The 26,390-nt window shown below is 40.2% G+C and overlaps 4 protein-coding genes across 5 annotated transcripts; 2 read left to right on the plus strand and 2 right to left on the minus strand.

Moving 5' to 3' along the window:
- The first annotated feature begins 406 nt into the window (after positions 1 to 406).
- LOC121808619 (28 kDa ribonucleoprotein, chloroplastic-like) lies at positions 407 to 2,342 on the plus strand. Its single transcript, XM_042209197.1, has 4 exons — positions 407 to 887; positions 1,332 to 1,433; positions 1,669 to 1,944; positions 2,079 to 2,342. Exons 1-4 carry the CDS (start codon positions 486 to 488, stop codon positions 2,142 to 2,144), a joined length of 846 nt encoding a protein of 281 aa, XP_042065131.1. The 5' UTR covers positions 407 to 485; the 3' UTR covers positions 2,145 to 2,342.
- Positions 2,343 to 4,227: 1,885 nt separating this feature from the next.
- On the plus strand, positions 4,228 to 7,191 carry LOC121808618 (protein SIEVE ELEMENT OCCLUSION B-like). Of its 2 annotated transcripts, none has more exons than XM_042209195.1 (7): positions 4,228 to 4,477; positions 4,553 to 4,657; positions 4,895 to 5,325; positions 5,401 to 5,507; positions 5,573 to 5,721; positions 5,799 to 6,257; positions 6,350 to 7,191. In XM_042209195.1, the coding sequence occupies exons 1-7, from the start codon at positions 4,283 to 4,285 to the stop codon at positions 7,013 to 7,015; spliced, it is 2,112 nt and encodes a 703-aa protein (XP_042065129.1). In that variant the 5' UTR covers positions 4,228 to 4,282; the 3' UTR covers positions 7,016 to 7,191. The 2 variants fall into 2 exon arrangements, with proteins under 2 accessions (XP_042065129.1, XP_042065130.1); XM_042209196.1 differs by having other exon boundaries at positions 5,407 to 5,507.
- A 1,383-nt stretch (positions 7,192 to 8,574) lies between these two features.
- LOC121806977 (protein MHF2 homolog) lies at positions 8,575 to 10,270 on the minus strand. The gene is made up of 6 exons (XM_042207160.1): positions 10,114 to 10,270; positions 9,956 to 10,004; positions 9,820 to 9,857; positions 9,647 to 9,686; positions 8,959 to 9,012; positions 8,575 to 8,808 (listed from the first exon to the last, which is right to left on the minus strand). Exons 1-6 carry the CDS (start codon positions 10,135 to 10,137, stop codon positions 8,705 to 8,707), a joined length of 309 nt encoding a protein of 102 aa, XP_042063094.1. The 5' UTR covers positions 10,138 to 10,270; the 3' UTR covers positions 8,575 to 8,704.
- Positions 10,271 to 19,921: 9,651 nt separating this feature from the next.
- Positions 19,922 to 26,067, minus strand: LOC121808783 (agglutinin-2-like). Its single transcript, XM_042209363.1, has 2 exons — positions 25,780 to 26,067; positions 19,922 to 20,455 (listed from the first exon to the last, which is right to left on the minus strand). The coding sequence occupies exons 1-2, from the start codon at positions 26,065 to 26,067 to the stop codon at positions 19,922 to 19,924; spliced, it is 822 nt and encodes a 273-aa protein (XP_042065297.1).
- Between the last annotated feature and the right edge of the window lie 323 nt (positions 26,068 to 26,390).

The raw sequence follows: 26,390 nt of genomic DNA on the forward strand, positions 1-26,390 counted from the left end.
TACTTTATTACTCCCTCCGTCCCATGTTACTCGCACCTTTTATTTTAGGCCGTAAATTTGGGATTGGTTTTTTAGTGTAATTAAATTAGAATTTTAAGTGTAATGAGACATCACTTAATAAAGGAGCTCTTAACTTAAACTAACATATTAATTAAATGCATTAATTCTAACTTAAACTATAAATAGTGTAAGGAGTTTGTGACGAGCCGAAAAGTAACAGTGCAAGTAACGGAACGGAGGGGGTACTTTTTTCTATCTACCTCTATCTTACTTTATCAATTTTACATTAAAGTTCATGCCGGGCCCAAAGTACATATTCTTTTGGGATGGAGGGAGTATATGATAAATTCATGTTATTAAAAATGTGATAAATATCTGTCGAGTAATAAATAGGAGTACCATTATCTTCATTCGCGACCAATCCATTCACCACAAACCCTACTAAACCCCTCCTCTCCTCCATCTCCACAATTTCTGCAAAAACAATGGCTTTTGCAGCAAATACTGCGTTGATTTCAAGCCCAACGCTCTTCACACCATCAAAAATCTCATGTTCTCGCCTTTATCTCTCCGTTCCGTATAAAACCACGAAATTCCAGCTTAACTGCAAGCCCTTATCCTCACTTCCTCTCACTCCTTCATTCTGTCTCAGAAGGAAGGAGAAAAGCGTTTTGTCAGCTCTCGGTGAAGATTTTCCGGCAGTTCTTGATGAAATTGAGGGGAATTCTAGCTGGGATGTGGCCGTGGAAGGAGAAGAGGGTGAGGGGGGTTTCGTCGTCCAGCCACCGGAGGAGGCGAAAGTGTATGTAGGGAATTTGCCTTTCGATGTTGATAATGATAGATTGGGTCAGCTCTTTGGCCAGGCTGGAGTTGTTGAGAATGCTGAGGTATAATTGTTTTCTTCTTGTTGGTTTGGAAATTTCTTTTATAGCGGTGGTTTTTAGTGGAAAAGGTGTTAAATGTTTTTGTTGGAATGGATTTTGGTGGGTTTGATATGTGAAATGGTAGGTTGAGTTTGTTGTATTTGGATTTCCATGGCTGTTTTGTGGGTATGAAGATTTATTCTGTTCCATGATTTGAAATGGGATGAGATAGTTATGTGTAGATTTCCTTTATTGTTTGTTGGCTTTGAGTATGTCTCCCATATCATGATTTTGAGTGGGTATGCAGAATGGACTAATTTGATGATGTGAAATGTGTGGTGTGAGTTTACTATGTTTGATTTTCATATGAGCTTGACATACTTAACAGATTTTCTTTGGTCTAATGTTTGAGAGGAAAGATTTATGTGTAATGAGTTTGTTGCGTTTTTGTTTTGTTGATTTATGCAGGTTATCTATGATAGGATAACTGGTAGAAGCCGTGGGTTTGGCTTTGTGACAATGAGCACTGTCGAAGAGGCTGAGAAGGCCGTGGAGTTGTTCAGTCGTTATGTAAGTTTGATAGCTGTTTAAGATTGGTGTTTGCTATGCATATAGGAATAGGAAGTTAGGAACTATGGACTTCATTACATTATGCCCTCCTTCAAATAGGCGAATTATGTCTAATGTGATATGAAAGTCATATACACGCTTTTTTTCTAAATAAGCAAGCAATGTATCTATCATTGTTGACTAGTTCATTCCTTGATGACTCTCCAGTAGTGTTTTACCTTTCCTTCTTGAACAGGATATGGACGGCCGGTTCTTGACCGTTAATATTGCTGCTCCTAGAGGATCACGCCCGGAACGTGCTCCTAGAGAGCCTGGTCACAGAATATACGTTGGCAACCTTCCGTGGTCTGTGGATAGCGGCCGTCTTGAGGAGCTTTTCAGTGAGCACGGTGCGATTGTTAGTGTACGGGTAGTGTCTGACAGGGAAACTGGAAGATCGCGTGGTTTTGGCTTTGTAGAGATGTCGACGGAGTCTGAGATGAATGATGCCATTTCCAGCCTTGATGGAGAGGTGAATCCTTTTGCTTTCTATCACTAAATAGGGAACATTCGTTGGATGACAATGATTAATTTAGGGTTTATCACAAATTTGTTTGTTTATTGGTGTGGAGCTAATAATCTGCAATTTCAATTTGGTTGGTGCAGGTTTTGGATGGGAGGCCGATCAAAGTAAATGCTGCCTTAGAAAGACAAACTCGGGGCAGGTTTTAATTACATGTCTTTGCCTTTTTTGTGATGGGATTTTGAATCCAAGAGAGTTTTTCCACACATTTAGCATCTTAATTAAATCATTCTGTGAAATACTGTATTTTCCGGAATGAAAGAGCAACTAAAATTCTCTTGAGGTTATATTATCTTAGACACTATTCCATTCAATGGATTAATTGCTGAAAGGTTCTTAAAGTTTAACCTTATTTTATTTTTCACATGCTTCATTAAACTATTGCAACAGTACCAATTTTCAACTTACAGACAAACTTTGATCTAATGTTGTTTTTAAACATATTTTATAAACTACTGTACTACTAATACTATACTGTAGCTTATAGTAGTAAAATAGACACAGTTCATTTAACTTCCAATTTATTTTTTTCTTCTGAATTTGCAACACATGGATATAATTTCAACGACTGAATGCTGAATTACCAATTTTAGAGTGTTACTTCTCCCGTATTCGGTCATGGATTATATATAAATCCAGGAAAACATGAAATAACAAATCACATAATTACAGTACATATTTCAAATCATTTTGGAGTCTCGCAATCATCCTCTAGTGTGCATCCAGTTATTGTTGGGACATGTTCGTGCCTGTAGAAACAATTTTTAGAGGTATCCTCCGAGGCAACGCAGTTTGAACAGACTCGGCGAAGCATCTTCCATTAATAATTGATGCAGTCTCTTCGCTTGTTGAATATTGAATCGCCTCGATGTGCTTTGTGCATTTTGGCCCCGAGCTTAAAGTCGACTCTATGCCACCCGCTCACTTGTCAATGTGACAAACTTTTTCCCACGGTAAGACATACTTGAAAGTCTTCTTGTCGTCAACGTCATAGAGTGTTCGGATTTTAAAATATCCGCTTCACTCGATCCACATTGTTGTAAATGTCGTATAACCTTTGAATTTTCAGACTCACTTGGTCAAAACGAGCCCTAATCTTCTTGTAGAACAAAGTCCGTTTATATGCTTCAACTACTCTCTTCCAAAACGCCTCCGCCTTTTGGTTGCATTTGATGATCAAATCCTCTGAAGTATCGACATAGATTTTCGAAAATCCTCCTTGTTTCCTCCAAGGCTTAGGAAACGTGAGCGTAAGATCTATCTTCGGAGAGTTGTATTTTGTCCAATGACTGTGGGGACATCCAACATGCTAGACATTTGGGGGAGGTAGACACCTTAGGGTGCAATGGGTGGGGCGTCAAAGACCCGACATCACTGGGAGCGCACACATGCAATGAGCCCGTAAAAAACGAGTTGGTCAATGTCCATGATTATTTTAAAGCCCATAGTCTCTGTGTTACCTCAACGGCTCAATCCCAACCCAACTTCATCTATTCATTTGATGAATTTGGACTACCTTTACCCACTTTACATATGATGTGACATCATAAAAGATGCAGGAGCAATAGGATAATTTCACTGAAGCTTATCAGCAGCAACAGTGAAAGCTAACCGGATTTCCACATTTCAAACATATATAGATATCCCTTTTACTTTTGCTGCAGCTAAGTAAGGAACTATAACTTGTCTTTATGTAAAATATGGCAATATTAAAGTACTGCTGCTATAAAAGCATAGAAAAACAGACTCCACAGCAATATACAATCCCCCCCTTCCTCACCAGAAAAAGTAAAGAAGCATCATGTGCTTCATTTGATTTCTTTATGTTTCCCCCTTTTTCCAACTCAGTTCTTGAAAAATAAAGTAACTTAATTGATTGTTACCCACTTTGATTAATTTGATTATTATTTTGTGTTATTATAATAATTTAACTATATATTCCTCGTCCAATTCAAGATGGTCATATTCTTGAATGGCACGAGAGCCCAAAATTTATATCAAAACTAAGGCCAAATATGGATCTTTATAATGTACTTTGGCTCTAAAATTAGGACTCAGTGCTCTCTAGTATAGGGAAGTTGGATGGAGGGCTACACTGGAAATTGAGAATAGTAAGATCCTTATCCAAATTTAAAAATGACTTCAATCATTTTAGACCATTTTACAAGCAAGGAACTTAATGCTCCCTTTATTCCCCTGCTTCGCCCCCTATATAATGCATGCATTTTGTCATTAAAAAACACAACACAAAATCCTTGACAAAAAGCAAAATACATAAACGTATACAATGTCAACCGCAATTGTCCCAGCTGGAAATCCGCAGCTCCTCCGCCACGACCGCCGGTCAATGTTTTCCGACGACGTGGAACTGAGGAAGCAAATTCAGGCAACTCATGCTTACGTTGAGCGTACCATAGACACAGAATCAATTATTGTCATAGTTAAGGATATCTTCAATGTTGTTACCCCTGGAATTCACAATGTAAGCACTTTTGAATTTTTTTTTTGGTACTTGGTTTGTTTAGATATGCCTTAAGTAGTTGTTCTTCATGACCAGGGTTCGACGACTCGCACTGGAATCCGCGATGAAACGGCCGCACTGACCAGCTCTGATTGCGTCGACGATGCACTAGCCTTTCTGTTGAACAAGATCTCTATTGAGGTTGATCTTTAATTTCAATCTTGCTATATGTTTCCTTTTATTTAGATATATTTGATCACTTAAGGTTCGTTAGGGTTCAAACCATCCCACATCGCGAAATTAGAAAGTGTTCAACTAATATTTAAGTACAACCTCCGTTAGTATTAGTATGTGGGCTTAGCCAAAGCGAGCAATATCATACTAATGTGAGTTTGATTGGTTTAGTAAATTAGTAAATCTGGTGTTTCCTATGATCAGTTGTCCTGCAAGTGCTCGGGCGGAGGCGACAACCATACTCTGGCATTGGAGATTCTGAACGCTCTGTCGAGCTACACTTGGGAGGCGAAAGCTGTGGTGGTCCTAGCCGCATTCGCAGTCAGTTACGGCCAGTTCTGGCTGGTCGCGAACCACTTCACGACAGAGCCGCTGGCCAAATCGCTGGCAATGCTGAAGCTTGTTCCGGATATAGTTGATACGATGAAGTCAAGATTGGAGCCCATCAACACCCTAGTTAAGGTGTCGCTGGAGCTAACGAAATGCGTGGGTGAGTTTCGTCGTCTGCCTTCGAAATACATATCGAATGAAGCAGAGCCGATGGTAGCGGGCGCGAGTCACGCTCCAGTTGCTGTGTATTGGATTGTCAGAAGCCTCATTGCCTGTGCCTCTCAGATTCTTGGCCTCACTCAAATGTAAGACTTTATTGGTTTAAATTTGGGGCTGATTACTTTGTATATTTGTGTTGATTTTAGGCCTAAAATGTGCAGCCATAGTTCGCATGGAGAGACATGGGAGCTCTCAAGCTTATCACACAAGTTGGCCTTCATACTAGACACTCTCAATACACAACTCCAACTCTGCCATCGACACATAGGTATTACTCTTATCAACTTAGTTTTATTAAATACTCGTATCTGATGATGATCTCGGGATTTATAGATGAGAAGAAACACACTGAATACTACGAAACAATCGGGCATCTATTTGGGACGACGCCCCACATCGACAACCAGAGGATACTGAACAAGATTCTCCATTTGAAGGATGATTCCCTCCCTCTTGCAATAGCCAACAAAAGGACAACAAAGGTATCCAAATAATAGAATTAAGTATGTAATGGTTTTCTGATAGTACCATTTTTCTAACACAAATCATTACCATTCAGGTAGGAGTGGAAATTCTGAGAGGAAAGACAGTGTTGTTGCTGATATCGGACGATGAAATCTCCCAAGACGAGCTTCTCATACTCGGGCACATGTACAGAGATTCAAGAACGAAGCAAGAGTTTGAGTACGAAATAGTGTGGCTACCCATGTTGGGAGAACATCATAAGCTAGAGCTGCTGTTTCCGCGGATGCCATGGTACGCCTTGCACGACCCGGCCTTGGTAGAACCGGCTGTGGCTAGGTACATTAAGGAGGTGTGGCGCTTCACCAAGAAGCCGATGCTCGTGGCATTGGACCCGCAGGGCAGGATGGTTTGCCCTAACGCGATTCATATGGTGTGGATTTGGGGTAATATGGCCTATCCTTTCACTAACAAACGTGAATTGGACTTGTGGAATCATGAGGAGTGGAGGCTGCAGCTTGTTGTCAATGGCATTGATCCAACTCTATTGGATTGGGTAACTATTTGTATTTATTTATTTATTTATTGTCCTAGATGTAGTGATAAAATTTTAACAAATTTTTTTTTCATTTTTTTGGTATCAACAAGATTCGTGGAGAAAAGGTCATATGTTTGTATGGTGGCGAAAATTATGAGTGGATCCGGGAGTTCATCAAGACAGCAAGAGAGGTTGAAGTTGCTGCTGGGATCAAGCTAGAGATGGTGCACATTGGTAGGGCTAAGAGCAGCGAGGAGCGTTTTAGAAAGCTCAATGACATTGTGGCTGGCCGGAGTGAAGTATGGGACGATCCGACATCCAATTGGTACTTTTGGAAAAGGCTCGAAAGCATGATGTACTCAAAGATTCACCATGGCGCCAAAGTTGTAAAAGAGGAGGCAACAGGATCAACTGACAATCCTGTTGCTGGCGACCACATCCTTGGTGAAGTGCTCACCCTGCTCACATTTGGTGGTAGTGAGCAGGGTTGGGCACTGTTCAGCCAAGGGGCAGGATTGGGGACCGGGCAGATGGCTCGGGCTAAAGATGACCAGATGCTCAAAGCCCTAGTTGAATTTGGGAAATGGGCCGAATTAGCTAGACAGCCCAAAAACTTTGTGCCGGCGCTCAATGATTATCTGACTGGCCTTCACACGGTGGAGCACTGCAACCGGCTTATTTTGCCGGGGGTCGATGACATCCCAGAGATGGTCGTCTGCACAGAGTGTCACCGAAACATGGAGAAGTACTACATGTATCGTTGTTGCACAGATTGAAAGTGCGATTTCAATTGAATTTGTTGCTTTGTTGGTAGCATGATGCATGGGAATAAGCATATAGTATTCTAGTATGTTTGATTTCACAAATAGTTTGTGTGGGGTTTGTTTTTTTAAGATTGTGGTGATAAAGACTGGTGAGAGAGTTATGTATCAGTAAAGTTGATTGATTTAAATCTTGTTTTTTGGTATTTATTTGCATTGTGTAGCAAATGACTCAACCATTTAATATTAAATTAGTTTTTCTTTTTCTTTTTCTACGTAGGAATCTGATCAACTTGATGTGATGTGTAAAAAAATTTCTACACAGGAATTTGAAAGAAACTACTCCATAATAGATTTGTTTTACCTAGAAAAGGACCATGTTTGCTTATTCATAAATTGGTTTGGAAGAGAGCTCAAGTCAATGGTATGCATGATAGTTGTGTTAACATGAATAATGTTGTTGAGTGTGCTAAGCCTTTACATATCTAGTCCTTGCAAGTATCATTATGAAGCTTTGGATTTCAAATTTTTGAAAGGAGCTATACTCATATTGGAAGAAGAATTATAACTTTGAATGGAATCCTCTGTAAATGATTCTGATGAATGCGTTACAAGCAGCAAAGTTTAGGTACTGCTTGGAGTTGATAAATGTAATAGGGTTGATTGGCTGGAAGCTAAAAATTCGTGACAAGATGGAGATTTGTAATGTATGACGTCAAAATTTCTTTTAATTGTAGAAGTCGAGTAATCAATAGATGGTTCTACTGAATAAAAATCAATAGAAGAAGTCGCGTAAACAATAGATGATAACTCCCGTGAACGTAAATCTTGTATTCTCTGTCCCATTCAATTTGCTCTGTCCCATTCAATTTGCTTTGTTAAATAGAAACATTTATTTATGGCACAAGATTTTATATAGTGTTGTTTTGTAAGTTAATAAAAATAGAATAAAATAAGAGAGTGGAAAAAGTAAAAATGATGTTTTTATTATAATTTTCCAAAACACATGCGAAAAAGAAATCTGTCCCATTCAATGGGATAGAGGGAGTACTAGTTAGTATACACAAACCAGTGATGCATAGCAATGAAATACTCCAGATTATAGTCTGCCCACCGAAAATGCATTCCCCACATACTAAAGTTACCTCTTATCCAAAAGGACTAAGCTTTTTTGTGAAGAGTTCCAGGAGATCTAACACAAAGACTAAAGTTTATTCATCAGATTCATGCCGCAGAAGAACAGTTGTCACAAGAGTCAGGGACTCAAAAGTCCAAATACTAAACTATCCTTGGTTAATCTTCTCCTAAATTCTGCTGTATGGACAGTAAACTCCTCACCTTTCATCGGTTCACCGTTCACCAGGTTCAAATGAAACCGGGAAAGAACAACAAATTAGATTTAGATACTAGCTAATCTTTAACCTAATCCACTCTCTCTCAATATGCATTGAAAAGAAGTTCTAGTATTCATTATCTTTTAACAAGAAAACATAACAGACTTTTTACAAACACAAAATGGTGAAGAACTCATGACATGATTATAGAGACCATGAAGAATTTCAGTGGTAAAAGAGTACACATTCTGAATGATAGGAATATGATTAAATCAGTTTGAATCAAAATATGACTTTCAGGAGCACTAGTTGGGTTTAATACATGACTGAACTGAAGTAACTCCACAGAAAATCAAAGCTCAATGGTACCTCAAAAGTCTAAAAGTAATTGAGGAAGTATCCTTTCTAGATGAGTTGCTTCTATTTTCAATGAGCCCTCTGCTTCAGCAATGGCAGCAGCACGCTGGATAGCCTCTAGAACGTCATACACAGAGGAGAAACAGTATCACAAGTCATTTCACAACGCAAAATATTGCAGAAGATGGCAACTAGATATGTACATAAAGAGAGCTGCTTTTTCTTCAATAATTGAAAAGCAGAGCTGCATTGGTGTGTACTACTAACCTGCCACAAAAACTCGGAGGAGTTCACAGCTCAGCTTCAATGCATTCCCGTTGGCTGTATTTGATAAAGAACTAAAGCATTATTCTTATTCCAGGTAAGTGAAGATGTAATCAACAAGTTTGTTCATATAACACAGCTCGAAAGATTTGTTCTCAAACACTAGGCCACCTACCTAACTGAACTATATGGGGAAGGCAAGTTTGGTTGAATCAGTAAAGGAAGTGGTACTTGTTAAACACAATTCTTAAACAAACTCTGCATTACTCAAAGACTCCTCAAGAAAATGTCAAGATTCTAAACACGGTCGAGCATAAGAAAAAATATATCTCTAAAACACAGGTTGGTTCAACTAGGGGAAAAACACACACGGTGCAAATGAAGAGTAATTAATCAAGCAGTACAAAGCTCAAATTCATTTCATCAGACGAGGTTCACTAAACTTATAAAAAATTTAACCTTCTGAACAAAAAACTTTTTACAAGAGATCATTTCTACACCGCTTGCTGATATTCCAACAAATACTAGTAGTACTTGATTTCGAGTTGAATCCATGCGTTATATAACTATCCACCATCTTCCAATCATCCATTCTACGTCTAAATTCGACTGCTTCACAGGAATAATATAAAATACTAGCTACTTCCAAATCAATCATCAGTTAGCATAACCAAAACAACAGAATTCTCACCAGGAATTTGCCTGCTTCTCTTCGTCGTACTTGGTCCAGCCTACAGATAAACCAAATTCACAGTGCTTCAGAAAACCTTACACGGTTATTGCATTCAGCATATACATATCACGGTGGAATGAAACTGAACGGAAAAGGGAAACTTTTGCACATAAATGCAACTGAAATTGAACCTCTGCTTCATTTTCTGAGAGTTGATTCTTCTCCCGCTCTGTCCACAACACACACAAGCGCTAAATATTAATTTGAATTTTGAAAATTAATCAAGAAGAAGAAGAAGAAGAAAACATAAACTAGAAAATGGTATACCTGCTCCTCGTTTTTCCCAGACGAGTTTGAAAATAGCGCGAATTAAATCCTATTTCATGAACACCAGCGAAAATTAATTGAAAATCACAAAGAAATTCGAAAAAACAAAATGCGATGGAAAACATAAAAATAAGTGTCTATTTCTTGGTTAATTTTACCGGATCGAATGTTTTTTCCTCCATTGACGGGCGAAGATTGAGCACAAGTGAGTAGCAGAAGAAATTTGTTAGGATTTGGGAAAAGTAAATTGTGCAATTTGTAACAGAAAACTATCGTCACTTATTTTAGGTATTTCTGATAATAACCCCAAATACAATTTGCATTTTACATGTTAACAACCAAAAAAACTGAATGTTTATTTACAGTATTAACTATTTATGATTGTACCCCAAATAAATTGCAATGCACACCACTCAACAATTTCATCTATTTCATGAATTATTCTACAAAATAATACTATTAAAATCACCCACAACTTTTATAACCTCGTCATCTTTTCACTTCTACCACTACTTGAATAAATTACTTTTTTTTTTCTTTCAAATTTTCAATTATATTCCACTTTGCAAAAATTAAATAACACATATAAATAACAAAGTTACTTCATTAAAATTTATTAATATTAAAACTTAAAGCCACACTTCAAAGCTGAAATCTATTTGTGTGTGTCTAAATTTCTTCAATAAGATCGGCTTAGAGACGATATGGACTAGTTCTTCATGTAAAGAAGCCAGAAATTCTGGAGGTGCACTTTAGGTTGTAGGCTCGCTTGCAACTCTCGAAGTAGATTCGCCAGGTTCATCCTACTAATTAGCCGTGTTGTTTTGCGTCTTCTATTATCATGTTATTCATTATAATGCATACCTGACGTCGAAGATGCACGATGGATACCATGAAAGTATCGGGCCGTTGAATATCACCCAACATGGTCAAAGCACTCCGATGGCATGCTACACGTATTTGCTTATCGCCTCCTACCTTTGAGCAAAGTCATCTTCAACTCCCACATACATATGATCGATTTCACGGATAATTAAAGGTAGTTGACAAGTACTACTATATATCATTTGCAACATCACAAATTCGAAAACCACTTAAGTATAACATTGCATTTATATTATCATAATATTAAATATACCTCAGTTATATTGCTAACTCAATATTAAATTGTTAACTACAACTTAATGATAAACATTAGATCATTAAATCAAGGCACAAGATCATTCAACCACAAATATCAATATAGTGTACAAAAAATATCAACGAGGGGTATTAGAGCATCCACATCCGTGCTCTTGCCAAAGAGCACGGATATGGGCCCAGACTCACATTTATTACTTTTTTACTCCCTGCTCTTCCCCAAGAGCACAACACCCACGTCCATGCTCTTCCGCAAGGACGTGCTCAATGGTCCCACCATTCCATTATTTAATTTAAATAATTCAATTACTAAAAACATTTCCACAATATTAAAATGCATTAAAATATCCGATACCATTACAAATTACTAAAAAATTAAAAATTACATAATTAAAATCCTAAAAATTAAAAATTACATAATTAAAATCCTAAAAATAAAAAATTACATAATTAAATTCATAATATTAAAAAAAAACACTACTCGTGGCCGAATTTCGCCCAAATATGTTTGATTAGGTCTTGAGCTTCCGGCTTCATCCTCGTCGTAAAAGTTAGCCGCCCTCGGTCCTTCGTCAGCTATAATCATGTTGTGCAAGATAATACACGTGTACATGATGTCGACGATATTCTTAACATACCACAGCCGAGACGGGGCCTCTACAATGTTGAATCGGGCTTGAAGGACCCCAAAAGCTCTTTCGATGTCTTTCTGAGCAGACTCTTGACGCTGTGCAAAAAGAACCTGTCTCGGGTCTTGCGGATTGCTGAACGTCTTCACGAAAGTAGACCACCTTGGGTAGATACCATCGGCGAGATAGTAACCCATGTGGTATACATTTCCGTTGAAGGTGAAGTCGATCGCCGGTGCTACACCATTCAAAACATCATTGAAGAGTGGTGAAGAATAGAGCACGTTCAAGTCGTTGTTGGATCCGGCAACACCGAAATATGCATGCCAAATCCATAGGCGGTAGTCGGAGACCGCTTCAAGGATAAGCGTTGGGCCTCCGCCTTTGTGGCCGCTTAAGTATTGCCCCCTCCAAGCAGTCGGGCAATTTTTCTACTTCCAATGCAGGCAGTCAATGTTGCCAAGCATACCGGGAAAACCGTGGACTGTTTCGTGAAGATGAAGCAGCCGCTGACAATCTTCGGTAGTGGGTGCCCGAAGGAATTCCTCACCGAAAGCAGAACGAATGCCGTCGCAGAAATTTTTGAGGCATTGGATTCCAGTTGACGCAGCCACATGCAAATACTCGTCGAAGAGGTCAGCCGTTTGCCCAGTAGCAAGTTGTCGGATGTCACAAGTACACTTCTGCAACACCGAGAGACTTTGCCGACCGGTTGCGTCTCTACTTGATTGAAAGTATTCAACATGGGCGCACAATGTGTTGACAATACGCATAAACAACCGTTTTGACATGCGAAAACGGCGCCGGAAGTAATCTTCCTGAAACCGCGGCTGTCGGAAAAATAGTCGGCAACGAGCCTTTCGTTGGCTCCCTCCCGGTCACGAGGTATGTAGCGGCGAATTGATCTAGTTGGTCGAGGAGGAGGGGCGGGGCTGGTGGCGGCGACATAGGCTTCATAGGCGGCACGATATTGTTTATAGTATTCTTGTTCTTCGCGCTCCGCTTCAGCCATGATATCGGTGAAATCCATTTTTAGAGAGGGTTTGAGTGAGAGAGGAAGATGTAGAGGAAGATGTAGATGAGTTGTATGAAAAATGATGAATGAGAGATAAATTTGATGTAAAAAATGGATGATGAATGTGTGTATTTATAGATGATTTTGGGGTTTTAAAAAATAAAAAAAAATCAAAAAATTCCAAAAAAAGAGTAAAAAAATGGCTATATTTTTGGAAATATGAATATATATTTTAATTTTTGGTATTATTTTCGATTTAAAAAAAAATAATTCCAACGAAAAATCTGTTGGCGAATAGAAACGCGCCACGTCGCCTGCTCAGCGGCACGGACGAGCTCGATGCATCGAGCAGCGCCGTGCCAGCGGCGAGCAGAGAGGTGCTGCGCCAGCGGCACGGACGTTGTCCGTCCCAGCGAGCACTGCGGATGCTCTTAGTGACAATTAACAAAAAATTAGTTATAACTAACTTTTAAAAAAATCTTAAAAATTTAAATGATTATAACTATCTCAATTTTAATTATATTTTTACCCAAAATATATTAAATTAAAGATAATTTTATAAGGATTGCAACGAGATCCTACATGCATATGTTTCGATGTCAAAATTTGATAAAGTTTTCGTAAATATTCATAAATTTTCGTAATTTTGATACAACAGTTTTATATCAATGCATCTTATATAATATGTCAATATAGTGTTTGTACAATATCAATATGAAATTGTGTTTACATTATCATGTCTTTATGTCGATATATTTAATACACTTTATTGACATTGTTTTCTTAAACCCTAAATTTGATAGTTGTTATTATCTTTTTAATATTAAAAAATAAAAAATAAAATAATATATAAATTCCATTAGATCTCTAAAATTTTATAATCTTAAATTAATTGTAGTTAGCAATTAAAGGAGTAGTTAGTAATTAAAGAAGTAGTTAGTAATTGAAGAAGTAGTTAGTAATCGATCACGTACCACCTCACGCATATCAAGCTCACGATCATTAAGTTATCAACATATCATAGAATATAGTTCAGCTAGTGATGAATCGGCGAATTTTTGATGGTGATGAATGCTCGTAAAAATAAAGGAAGATCAACACAGAGATTTACGTGGTTCGATTTACTGAGGTAAATCTACGTCCACGGGAAGAAAAGAGGGCAGAGTTGTATTGCTTGATCTGTTTTCTACAGCTAACAATACAGACTTGCTATTTGCTATTTTCTCTCTAGAGAGCTTAACAGAAGTTAACAGAAGAAGATTATCTATCTGACCTAGGTTCTATTTATACATTGAACCAAGATCGTGGCATGCAGCATTTATTAGGTAATGGATGTCGTGGAGGTCGTGGCGACCTTGCATGGGTCCACTATCCTGCATGAGTTAATGACTGCTTGACACCACTAAATAGATCGTCGGTGTAGCGGAGGTGGAAATCTTGCATGAGTCCACTATTTCCTAGTTCGGTCGAATACTGAGACCGGACTGCTGAATTATTGCCGAGCAGCTTTTGCCGATCTGAGAGTAGAGCTTGATGCCGACCAGAGAGCAGAGTTTGATTGGTTGGCTTTTACCGAGCTGTAGGCTGGGGCCGAACTCTGTGGTTGTGCCGAACTGAACTCTTGAGTCATGCCGGACTGATACTCTTTAGCCATGCCGAACTGATACTCTTTCTTGGGCTTTACTGCTGTTGGGCTTGTTTAGTATTTGCTTAGTACGTACTCCATCACTACCCCCCCCGAAAAGTGAAGTGAATCATTTCGGCATTCTGGATCAAGGTACGGGGTAAGTTGATGTTTGTCCTCGATCTGATGAAGTGAACTCTTCTTTGACCGGACTTGGTTTGTGTCCTAATTTGGCGAGTTTTATCGCTCGGATCGAACTTTCCGTTGTCCTAATTTGGGGATCGGACTTTCCCTTGTCCTAATTCGGCGAGTTTTATCGCGTGGATCGGACTTTCCCTAGTCCTAATTCAGGCAAGTTTTATCGCGAGAATCAGACTTTTGTTGCAGTTCGTTTCAGACGAAGTGCTTGATTCTTAAGCTGAATTGTGGTCTTGTATCTTCTGTAGAAGCTTTGACTCACAATCGTTGGCTTGTTGCAGCTCGTTTCAGACGAACTGCTTGTTTAAGCTGAATCGTGGTCTTGTATCTTCTGTAGAAGCTGTGACTCACAATCGTTGGCTTGTTGCAGCTCGTTTCAGACGAACTGCTTGTTTAAGCTGAATTGTGGTCTTGTATCTTCTGTAGAAGCTTTGACTCACAATCGTGTGCTTGTATATGTTCTAAGAAGGGGATCAGCCTTCGAAGAACAAGATACCTCAGTAACATTTGTAAGAGACGACACACACAGAGACAGACAAAACACACAGACAAAACGCACAGAGACAAATAAAGACCAAGCAAACAAAATAAAGCACATTGAGCAAACAGGACTCAAGACTGACTGACCGGACTGTCTCTTACAAATGGAACTTTTTGAGGTTGGAAATGTGCCATGTTCGGGGTACCTGTTCTCCTGACATGTGAGCCAATTTGTAAGACCCTTTGCCGAGGACTTCTGACACCCGATACGGACCTTCCCATGTGGGTTCGAGCTTGCCCAGCTTTTCTGCTCGGCTTACTTCGTTGTTTCTCAGGACGAGATCTCCCACTTGAAATTGCAGCTTCTTCACCCTTTGGTTGTAATATCGGGCTACTTGCTCCTTGTACTTGGCTGCTTTTATGCATGCCAATTCTCTTCTTTCTTCGGCAAGATCTAGCTCGGCTCTCAGTCCGTCGTCATTCATTTCTGAGGAGAAATTTAGAGTTCGGGGACTGGGTACGCCGATCTCCACCGGAATTACGGCTTCAGTGCCGTACACAAGGCTGTACGGAGTTTCACCGTTGGAGGTTGTGGGTGTAGTTCGGCAGGACCATAGGACTTGAGGGAGATTTTCTACCCATTGTCCTTTGGCTTGTTCTAACCGAGCTTTTAACCCTTTCACCAGGATACGATTTGTTACCTCCGTTTGTCCGTTTGCTTGTGGATGAGAGACTGAAGTGAACCGCTGTTGAATATTCAGCTCTTGGCACCAATTCTTGAACGTCTTGTCGGTGAACTGAGTCCCGTTATCCGAGATGAGGATGTGGGGTATGCCAAATCGGCACACTATGTTCTTCCAGACGAAGTCCAATGCCTTTGAGCTCGTTATCGCAGCTAATGGTTCAGCTTCCACCCACTTCGTGAAGTAGTCCACGGCAACGATTAGGAATTTCATTTGCCGAGGAGCTTGAGGAAGTGGTCCCACTATGTCTACGCCCCATTGCATGAAAGGCCAAGGGCTTTGCATAGTGGATAGATCGGTCTGCGGCATCCTTGGGATATTTGCATGGATTTGGCACTTCGGGCATGTCTTGACGAGCTGCACTGCTTCTTGTACCAAGGTTGGCCAGTAATATCCCCATCTTAGAACTTTTTTAGCTAAAGCTCTAGCTCCGATGTGGCTGCCGCACGATCCTTCATGAACTTCTCTGAGGATGTAGTCCGTCTCTTCTGGTCCTACGCACCGCAATAACGGCTGGAGGTAAGACTTTCTAAAGAGGACTCCTTCATGAAGTTCGTACCGGAGTGCTCGGCACGTGATCTTCCGAGCTTCTCTCTTATCCTCGGGCAATTGTCCTTGATCCAGATACTGCAAGATTGGCGTCATCCAGTTCGGCGAGCTGGACACTGAATGTACCTCGGCTTCATCAATGCTTCGATGCATTAATTCTTCCGCCTTTGAGCTCGGATCTGAGGCCAACTTACTTAAGGTATCTGCTCGGCTATTTTCCGTCCTGGGAACGCGGATTATCCGAAAATAGGAGAAACTTCGGCTGATGCTTTGCGCTTTGTCCAAATACTTCTTCATTCTCTCGTCACGGGCTTCACTTGTACCCAACATGTGATTTACTATGACTTGTGAATCACAATGGACTTTGAGAGATTTGACGAGCAGACTTTGCGCTAACTGGAGTCCGGCAAGGAGGGCTTCGTACTCGGCTTCATTATTAGTAGTGGGGAATAGGAACCGAAGTGAGTAGGTTACCTCGTGTCCTTCAGGAGCGACGAGTAAAATACCAGCTCCACTTCCCATCTTGTTTGAAGCTCCATCTACGAATGCGCTCCAGCAGTCTGGCGGCTCTACCTCGGATTCCAAGGGCTGTGCTAGTTCGGCATTGGCAGAATTTTTCTGTTCGGCAATGACAGGGATTGCTTGATCGAACTTGGCCTCTGTAAGAAAATCTGCCAAGGCTTGTCCCTTGATGGCTTTCCGCGGTAGGTACTCGATTGAGTGTTCTCCCAGCTCTATGGCCCATTTGGCGATTCTACCTGATGCTTCTGGCTTGGTCAAAACTTGCCGAAGAGGCAGATCGGTTAAGACGCATACCTTGTGAGCATAGAAGTATGGCCGCAGTCTCCTTGCTGCATTTACTAACGCCAGAGCAATTTTTTCCAGAGGTTGATACCTTGTTTCTGGACCTCTTAATGCTCGGCTTGTAAAGTAGATGGGAAACTGCTTTAGGCCTTCTTCTCGTACAAGCACCGCGCTGATGGTTTGATCTGATGCCGCTAAGTATAAGAATATTACTTCGGCTTCGGTTGGAGCGGAGAGAATAGGAAGCTCGGCTAGATAACTTTTGAGCTCGTCAAAGGCCTTTTTCTGCTCGGCTCCCCACTCGAACTTTGGTGCCTTTTTCAACACCTTGAAGAACGGCAGTTGCTTTAAATTATATTAGGGGATTTACCGTTGCACATAATTCTTTATAGTTAACATACACTCTTTCGGGACTGTTAGTTATATAAATAGGATGAAAAAGTGGTGCAAATGTTTTTAAAAATTAGAAATAGACTCGAATCATTAACATGTAGTGTAAGAGAAAAAAAATTACAATTCGAACCATCCCTCTATATTTATAAAAAAACGTTCCATTTTCTAAGAAAAATTACTGAATTTATTAATAATTTAAATTAATAAATGATAAACTTATTTCTACTAAGTCGATGAAGAAAATAACTTGATTTATAAACAACGATAAATTTTTTAGATTATTGAAATACGCGGAGGAAATATTTCTAATAAGAGCGAATTACACAAATAGTACCTGGTCTTTCACTTTCGTAGAAAAAAGATAACTGATTTTTGTTTTATATCGTTTTTGCTACCTCGTGACAAAAGTAATCCTATGACCTATGCAGGGATGAACCTAGTCGTGGGCCAAGCAGCCGCTCTAGCAGGGGCTTGGCCGGTGCCGGCAGTACTCACACTATAGCTGTCTGTGTCTGCGCTGTAAACATTATTTTACTGAAAGAAGAAAGGATGAAGGGGAAGGAGAAAGGGAGAAGGAGACGAGAGAGAAGAGGGAAAGAATTTGAAAGTAATTATAACGATTAATTTACAGTTGTGTGGGGTCCAAGGTGGATTTACGTTTTACAATGTTTATTTAAGACATTATTGGAGTCCTACTACTACAATTTCTAATGTAGTTTGTTTTGAGAGATTTGGAACAGTGGATATAATCAAATAATTTGCATTTTTTTTTAATTTTCGGAATGATACTTCTATATGCTAATTTCCTTGCATTTATAGTATAATACTGTATTGAGTTAATTTATACGTAACAAATTATTTTACATATCTCCAAAATATCACAATTAATGTGTATCTATGTTAATGTATAAAATGTTAGTCAAAATCTTGTTAATTTATTTGAAAATAGAATATAAAATTATGAATTTTGTATTTTTATATTTCAAATTCAATATGTAATTGTGTTTTCATCATTTTATAAATTTTTAAAATAAATAAAGGAAGTAAGAATAGTACTCCCTCCGTACCACAAAAGGAGGTAAGAATGGTACTCTTTCAGTCCGATAAAATAATACTCTCTCCGTTTCATAAAAATATGGACAATGGATATGACACGAGAATTAAGACAAAATTGGTAAAGTAAAAGAGAGAGAATAATGGTATGTTAAATTAAGAGAGAGGAGGAGAATGATAGTTACATTAGTGTTAGTGGATAGTGAGACCTACATTATTAAATTGATATAACTTTTCAAAAATGGAATGGACATATTTTGTGGGACGAACGAAAATGGAAAGTGCAAATATTTTTATAGGACGGAGTGGGTATGTAATTGTATTTGGACATCCTAAAATAGCAAACTGAGACCATTTTTCGTGTGCGAATGAAGTATTATTTTTTACTATAATTTTAGCACCGACTTATTCAAAGTTCTAGTTCCGTTCCTGGACCTATGTACCACACATGTGATTTCTTCTTTTTTCCTTTCTTCTTTTTTTTCTTCTTAGTTTCTATTTCCTCTTTAGTTTTTCTTCCTTTTCATTCTTTTTAGTGTTTTATGCATAGACCTAATTGACATTCATAATATAAATATAAAGCGCCGAATTAAATCGATTAAATATTTTTACTTTAATTGTATTATATCATTTTAGGACTGAAACACCTATTTAAAAATATTCAATCATTTTACATCATTATAAATATAATTCATAATTTTAAATTTTATTAAAACTATAATGATTAGTTAGTAATTTAAGATAAACTAATAATTATTATAATTTAATATTATATGATTCATACTTTAAATAAATATATTATACTTATTCATTAATTATGAGTAATTAAAATTAAAATTATAATTATGTATGAGTCATAATTTGAATTATATTAAACAGTAATTAATTTATAACATCGTAAAAATAATATTAATAATAATTTATACATAATTGTAATTATGACGTATGAGTCATAAGGGCTCTCTCTTAGTGTAATGATTTTTATGTTTTTCTGATCTAGTAATTGTGTGTGTCCTTCAGTTTTTTGTAGTGTGGAAACTTCTGAGCTAAACGACTTTCCTCGCAACAAAAACTGCTTGCAGGTAGCTTGCAATGCATCCATCATCCATGAGTTTGCAAATTGCAATGGTGGAGTTTATACTACTATGATCGTACAGTCAAATAATTCATTATTCGACCAAAAATAATAAAAACTGACAGTAGTAATTTTATAAATCCAGTGGTACATAACGCACGCACACAAATGGATGAGACCACCATCTTATTTCAATTAGGGACTCAACGAGAGCAAGCTCAATCGCTAGTCCTTATTCACATTCAAACTTCACACCATGAAAATCACACATATTGGCGAATGTGGGCGTCGCGGTCGGCACTGGTATGCACAAGAGTGGAAGTGAAATACCACGATATGAGGTCGTGAACGGCGACTTGGCCCCCGGTGGTAGCGGATATTCCGACCTCAACCTGCTGAGGGAGAATGGTGCTCAAGTCGTACACATAGCTCACCTCAAAAGTTTTAGAGCCCGCCGTGACGTGAACGCTGATCACTTTGGTAGCTTCCTCGTAGTCGATGCGGGCAGTCACCTCCTGCCCAATAAGTGCGTCCCCGACGTCGGTTGTGTTTTTGGAAACATTTGATTCAATGTCAATCCCAACATGAGGGTAACTCGGATCCACTCCGGGGTTGGTGAAGATGTCGAATTCCACCGCGAAGGTGGATGGATTTTGACCGGATTCGTCAAATATTCCAAAGCTGCCGCCGGTGAAACCGATTGGGGAGCCAACAGGCTGGATGAAGAAGGTGAAGCCATCGGCTGGGACGTCGGTGTCGCCGGCTTTGGGTTTTATGATGAATTTTACGGTGGTTTCTGTTGGGATTTACGCACACAAGGCTTTCACACCCTCAATAAGATCACACACACACTCACTGTTGTATGAGATCACACAATGCAGGAAACACACACACTCACACTTTGAGTATTGAAGATGATAATCTTGGAGAGAAAACTGGAAAACTCTTTATTGATAAAACTCTATACTAAACTACATACATGGTGAGCTATTTAAAGCTCTATAATCACGTAGCAACTGCTACTAACTAACTACAAGAAGAATCAAGAAAGCAAGAGGAATAACCGCTACATCTCAGCTAACTAACTGCTGCTCCAACGGCTAGTTCGGCTAGGTTGCTTCTACCTTCTCGGTTCAAGACCGAGCTCCTTCCTCGGCTCAATACCGAACTCATTCTCGGCTTACAACCGAACTCTTCCTTCTCGGCTTACAACCGAACTCTTCCTTCTCGGCTCATTCCAGCTCAACGCCGAGCTTCCATACCGAGCTTCCATACCGAGCTTCCTTACCGCTGAGCTTACCGACTTCTGCCTTCTTCTTCTTCTTCTCGGCTAGTTCCAGGCTAGTTCCAGCTCGGTAAGCCGAGCTTACCGAACTCCTTTCTAGCCGAGCTTCTTCCAACTGAAATGAGCACTCCATTATTACAATTCTCCACCTGAGGGCTCATCTCAGTTCTTGCACAAACATTGATCCATTTCTTGCAATGATCAAACTTGTCTCTACCTAGAGACTTTGTTAGCATGTCAGCCGGATTGTGCAAGGTGTTAATCTTAATCACCTTCACTCTCCCCTTTTCAATCTCATCTCTAATGAAATGCAACTTTATGTCTATGTGCTTGCTCCTTTCATGAAAACCCGGATGTTTAGCCAAGCACATAGCTGAGCTGCTGTCACAATGAATCACCATTGTCTTTTGGTCAAAACCAAAGTCAGAAATCACTCCCTGAATCCAAAAACTCTCCTGTACAGCTGCAGTGAGAGCTATATACTCTGATTCTGTTGTTGAGAGAGCAACAACACTTTGCAACCCTGACTTCCAGCTGACTACAGTTCCAAACATGGTGAAAAGATAACCTATTTGGGACTTTCTGTTGTCCAGGTTTGCAGCATAGTCTGCATCACAATAGCCCTGCACAACCTCCTCAGATTCACCTTCCCAGCCATTGAACACAATCCCCCAGTCCTTAGTTGACTTCATGTACCTCAATATCCACTTAAGGGCATTCCAATGCTCCTTTCCTGGGTCTGCCATGTATCTGCTAGTCACTGAGATAGCATGAGCCAAATCTGGTCTTGTACAAATCATAGTGTACATAACACTTCCAACCACACTAGCATAAGGGATAGCCTCCATCTCATCAGCCTCTTGCTTAGTTTTAGGGGCTTGTTCCTTTGATAGCTTAAAACTCTGGGACAGAGGAGTTGATGCAGCTTTTGCATTTTCCATTTTGAATCTCTGCAACACTTTCTCAATATAATCAGTTTGCAGCATCCACAGCTTCTTGTAGCCTCTATCTCTCTGAATATGTATGCCTAGGATCTTCCTTGACTCTCCTAGATCCTTCATTTCAAAGCTTGACTTCAGATCTTGTTTAACTTTCTGAATTTCTGTCATAGAAGGCCCTGCAAGTAGCATATCATCCACATAGAGTAATAGGTAGGCAATGGGAGTCTTGCCTGCCTTCTTGATGTAGATGCAATCATCATATTCTGACTTGGAGAAGCCAATCTTCTTCATCTGTGCATCAAACTTCTTATTCCACTGTCTAGGACTTTGCTTAAGTCCATAAAGACTTTTCTGTAACAGGCACACCTTGCCTTCTTCTCCAATCTTCACATAGCCCTCTGGCTGTTCCATGAAGATAGTTTCCTCTAGATCTCCATTGAGGAAGGCTGTCTTCACATCAAGCTGTTGTAGCTCCCAGTCAAGCTGATTCACCACAGCCAATAGAATCCTAATCGAAGTGTGCTTCACAACAGGTGCAAACACTTCATTGAAATCGATTCCCTCCTGCTGTGTAAAGCCTCTAGCCACCAGCCTTGCCTTGAACCTGATTCTGTCTTTATCAGTGGTTTCTACCTTCTTTTTAAACAACCACTTGCAACTGATCAGCTTCCTCTCCTTTCCATCTGTATTCAGCTTGGATTTGTCCACCAAAATCCATGTTTTGTTCTTGAGTAAAGACTCTATTTCCTCATTCATGGCTTCAATCCATCTTTCTCTATCTTTACTCTGCATAGCTTCTTTATATGTGAGTGGATCTGCACCATCAATACCTTCAGCAGCACACAGAGCATAATACACAACATCAGAGAACTTTGTTGGTGGCCTTGTTTCTCTTCTAACTCTGTCCCTTGCAAGCTGATAGTCTCTGATAGAGTCTGATATAGACTCACCAGCCTGGTTGCCCTGAGTTGGAGCCTCTTCTTTATCTGAATCAGACTCACTCCCTGAGGCAATAACTCCACTTGCTCCTAGGCCAACCCCCACAGGCTCCACCTTGAAGAAATCACCCTCATCTTCATTGGAGTCCGGCTTATCTTTCAGGAATGGCATCTGATCCTCCAAGAACACCACATCCCTACTCACCAAGACCTTCTGCTTACCGGGCTCAATGCACCAGAGCCTATACCCCTTAACACCTCTCTGATACCCCAGCAAGATACATTTCAGAGCCCTAGCTTCAAGCTTACTTTGCCTAGCATGAGCATAGGCTGCACACCCAAACACCTTGTATTTTGAGTAGTCACTATGAGCTCCATACCACATGTAATCAGGAGTTTCAGATTTCAGGGCAGTAGATGGGCATTTATTGATGAGATAGGCTGCTGTATACACAGCCTCACCCCAGAATCTGCTGCTCAAACCAGACCCAAGAAGTAAGCACCTCACCCTCTCTAGGATTGTCCTATTCATCCTTTCCACAACACCATTTTGCTGAGGATTACCAGGAACAGTCCGGTGTCTCTTCATACCCTTCTCTTTACAGAACAGATCAAACTCAGCAGACAAGAACTCTAGGCCATTGTCTGTCCTTAAACATTTAACACTTCTACCCTTCTCTAGCTCAACCTCCTTACACCATATCTTGAACTTTGTGAGTGTTTCAGATTTTTCTTTAAGAATATATACCCACAACTTTCTTGTATAGTCATCAATGATAGCTAGATAGTACTTTCCTCCACCAATTGAACACACCGGTGAAGGCCCCCAAAGATCACTATGTATGTAGTCTAAAGGGGCTGTAGAAGAGTGAATACCTGTAGGATAGGGTGCCTTCTTAGCCTTTCCAAGTATACATTGCTCACAGGGGTCCATCTTGTTGAAATCTCCAGAGATCAGACCCTTCCTGATGAGTTCTTTCAAGCTTCCTTCGGCTGGGTGGCCCAATCTCTTGTGCCATAGCATTATGGAATCATCTGACACTGCATTGCTTTCTCCATCAACAGCCTTAGCCTTCAGATAATAGAGAATATACTCTCTGTCAGCCTCCATCATCACTGCATCTCCAGATTTTACAAACAATTTTCCTTGACTCATCAATATGGTGAACCCTTTCTGTTCCAGCATTCCCAATGAGATGAGGTTCCTCTTTACTTCTGGAATATACCTCACCCCAGTTAGGATCTTTATAGAGCCATCTTGTAGGCTTAGCTTTACCTTCCCTATTCCTTTGATCTGACAAATGTGGTTATTACCAAGAACAACCGTACCCGATGCTTCTTGAAGATCATGAAACCAGCTTCTATTGGGGCACATATGGAAGCTGCACCCCGAGTCCATTATCCACCTATGACTGATATTCATGAGTTGAGCAGGGGGATCAGCACTCTCCACACAATCAGATTGATTGTGTCCCTCTGAGGCCATCTTTCTCTTCCATGCATGACAATCTTTCTTCAAATGTCCAGGTTTCTTGCACCAATAGCAAGCTCTGGTTTCCTTCTGAGCATCTGAACTTGAGGGTTTAGGGCCCTCAAACTTCTTCTTGAAGTTCTGCTTCTTGAACTTCTTCACATTCAAGGCCTCTGCAGCTTGAACATTGGAGCTTGCAGAGCCTCTGTTGGCTGTCTTCTGGAGTTCTTTGGCCATCAAGGCTGAATAGACTTCTGCATAGGTGATAGGTTTATCTCTTCCATAGATAATTGCATCACTTAGCTGGTCATACGAGCTAGGCAAGGCATTCAATGTGAGAATGGCCTTATCCTCATCTGAGATCTTGACATCAACAGATCCCAGGTCATCAATGATCTTGTTGAACTCCTCTAGCTGCTCAATGATGGACCTATCTCCAGAAAAACTATAGGCATACAGCCTCTTCTTGAGATACAGCCGGTTTGCCAAGGATTTGGCCAAGTAAACTTCATCTAACTTGTCCAAGATCTCCACCGCAGTCTTGGCTTCTTGAACTTCCCTCAAGACCTTATCTCCAAGGCACAGAATCACTGCAGAATGTGCCTTGAGCTGCATCTCCTCCATCTTTGCCTGAGCCTTTTCATCAAGCACTGGAGCCTTTCCTTTCTCATCTGGTTTTGCAAGAACTGCCGCCAAGCCTTGTTGAATTAAAACCGCCTTCATCTTCATCTTCCACAGGCCATAATCATTCTTGCCAGTGAACTTCTCTGCATCAAGCCTTGCTGCCATCTCTGAAACCGTTTGATCCTCTGCAAATCAGCTTCAATATCCGTTTCCCACAGACGGCGCCACTTGTTGGGATTTACGCACACAAGGCTTTCACACCCTCAATAAGATCACACACACACTCACTGTTGTATGAGATCACACAATGCAGGAAACACACACACTCACACTTTGAGTATTGAAGATGATAATCTTGGAGAGAAAACTGGAAAACTCTTTATTGATAAAACTCTATACTAAACTACATACATGGTGAGCTATTTAAAGCTCTATAATCACGTAGCAACTGCTACTAACTAACTACAAGAAGAATCAAGAAAGCAAGAGGAATAACCGCTACATCTCAGCTAACTAACTGCTGCTCCAACGGCTAGTTCGGCTAGGTTGCTTCTACCTTCTCGGTTCAAGACCGAGCTCCTTCCTCGGCTCAATACCGAACTCATTCTCGGCTTACAACCGAACTCTTCCTTCTCGGCTTACAACCGAACTCTTCCTTCTCGGCTCATTCCAGCTCAACGCCGAGCTTCCATACCGAGCTTCCATACCGAGCTTCCTTACCGCTGAGCTTACCGACTTCTGCCTTCTTCTTCTTCTTCTCGGCTAGTTCCAGGCTAGTTCCAGCTCGGTAAGCCGAGCTTACCGAACTCCTTTCTAGCCGAGCTTCTTCCAACTGAAATGAGCACTCCATTATTACAGTTTCAAAGTCCACCTGGGCCCCATCTAGCCAAAATGTGATCGGGTTGGAATACACGGCTCGGCCAACGCGGTACGTTAGCGGGTTGCCCGAGTCGTCGGTTCTGGTCAAGCGGAGGTAGGTGGAGCCGGATGGGAAGTTGGCGTCGCCTTGTAACAGTAGGTCAGTTGGCTTTGGGCCGCCGTAGAAATCATACGTGAAGGAGGTGGTCTGCGACCATGCCGTGTTGGCGATGGCAAGGAGCAAGGCTATGGAGGAAAGCACTGGAATTAGGGTTTGGAAAAGCTTGGCCATTGTTTACCAAACTTCGGTTTTGCTTTGGGTGTGGTGGATGCTTGTGGCTTCTCGACCTTCTATTTATACTACTCTACTGCTTACTTATCTCATATTTTTCATATAGATTTTTTTATAGATGAATCAGTATAAATTTTAAAATAATATTACAATTCGTATTTGATCATTTCAGACATTTATCATATTTATTACTTGGAAAACCCACGCATATATTATACTCCCTCCGTCCCACAAAGATTGTCCCATTTTTCCATTTCCGTCCGTCCCACAAAATTTTTCCCATTTCATTTTATACCATATTTGGTAGTGGACCTCATATTCCA

This window comes from Salvia splendens, chromosome 6 (genome assembly GCF_004379255.2).
Source record: "Salvia splendens isolate huo1 chromosome 6, SspV2, whole genome shotgun sequence".
Classification (NCBI taxonomy): Eukaryota; Viridiplantae; Streptophyta; class Magnoliopsida; order Lamiales; family Lamiaceae; genus Salvia; species Salvia splendens.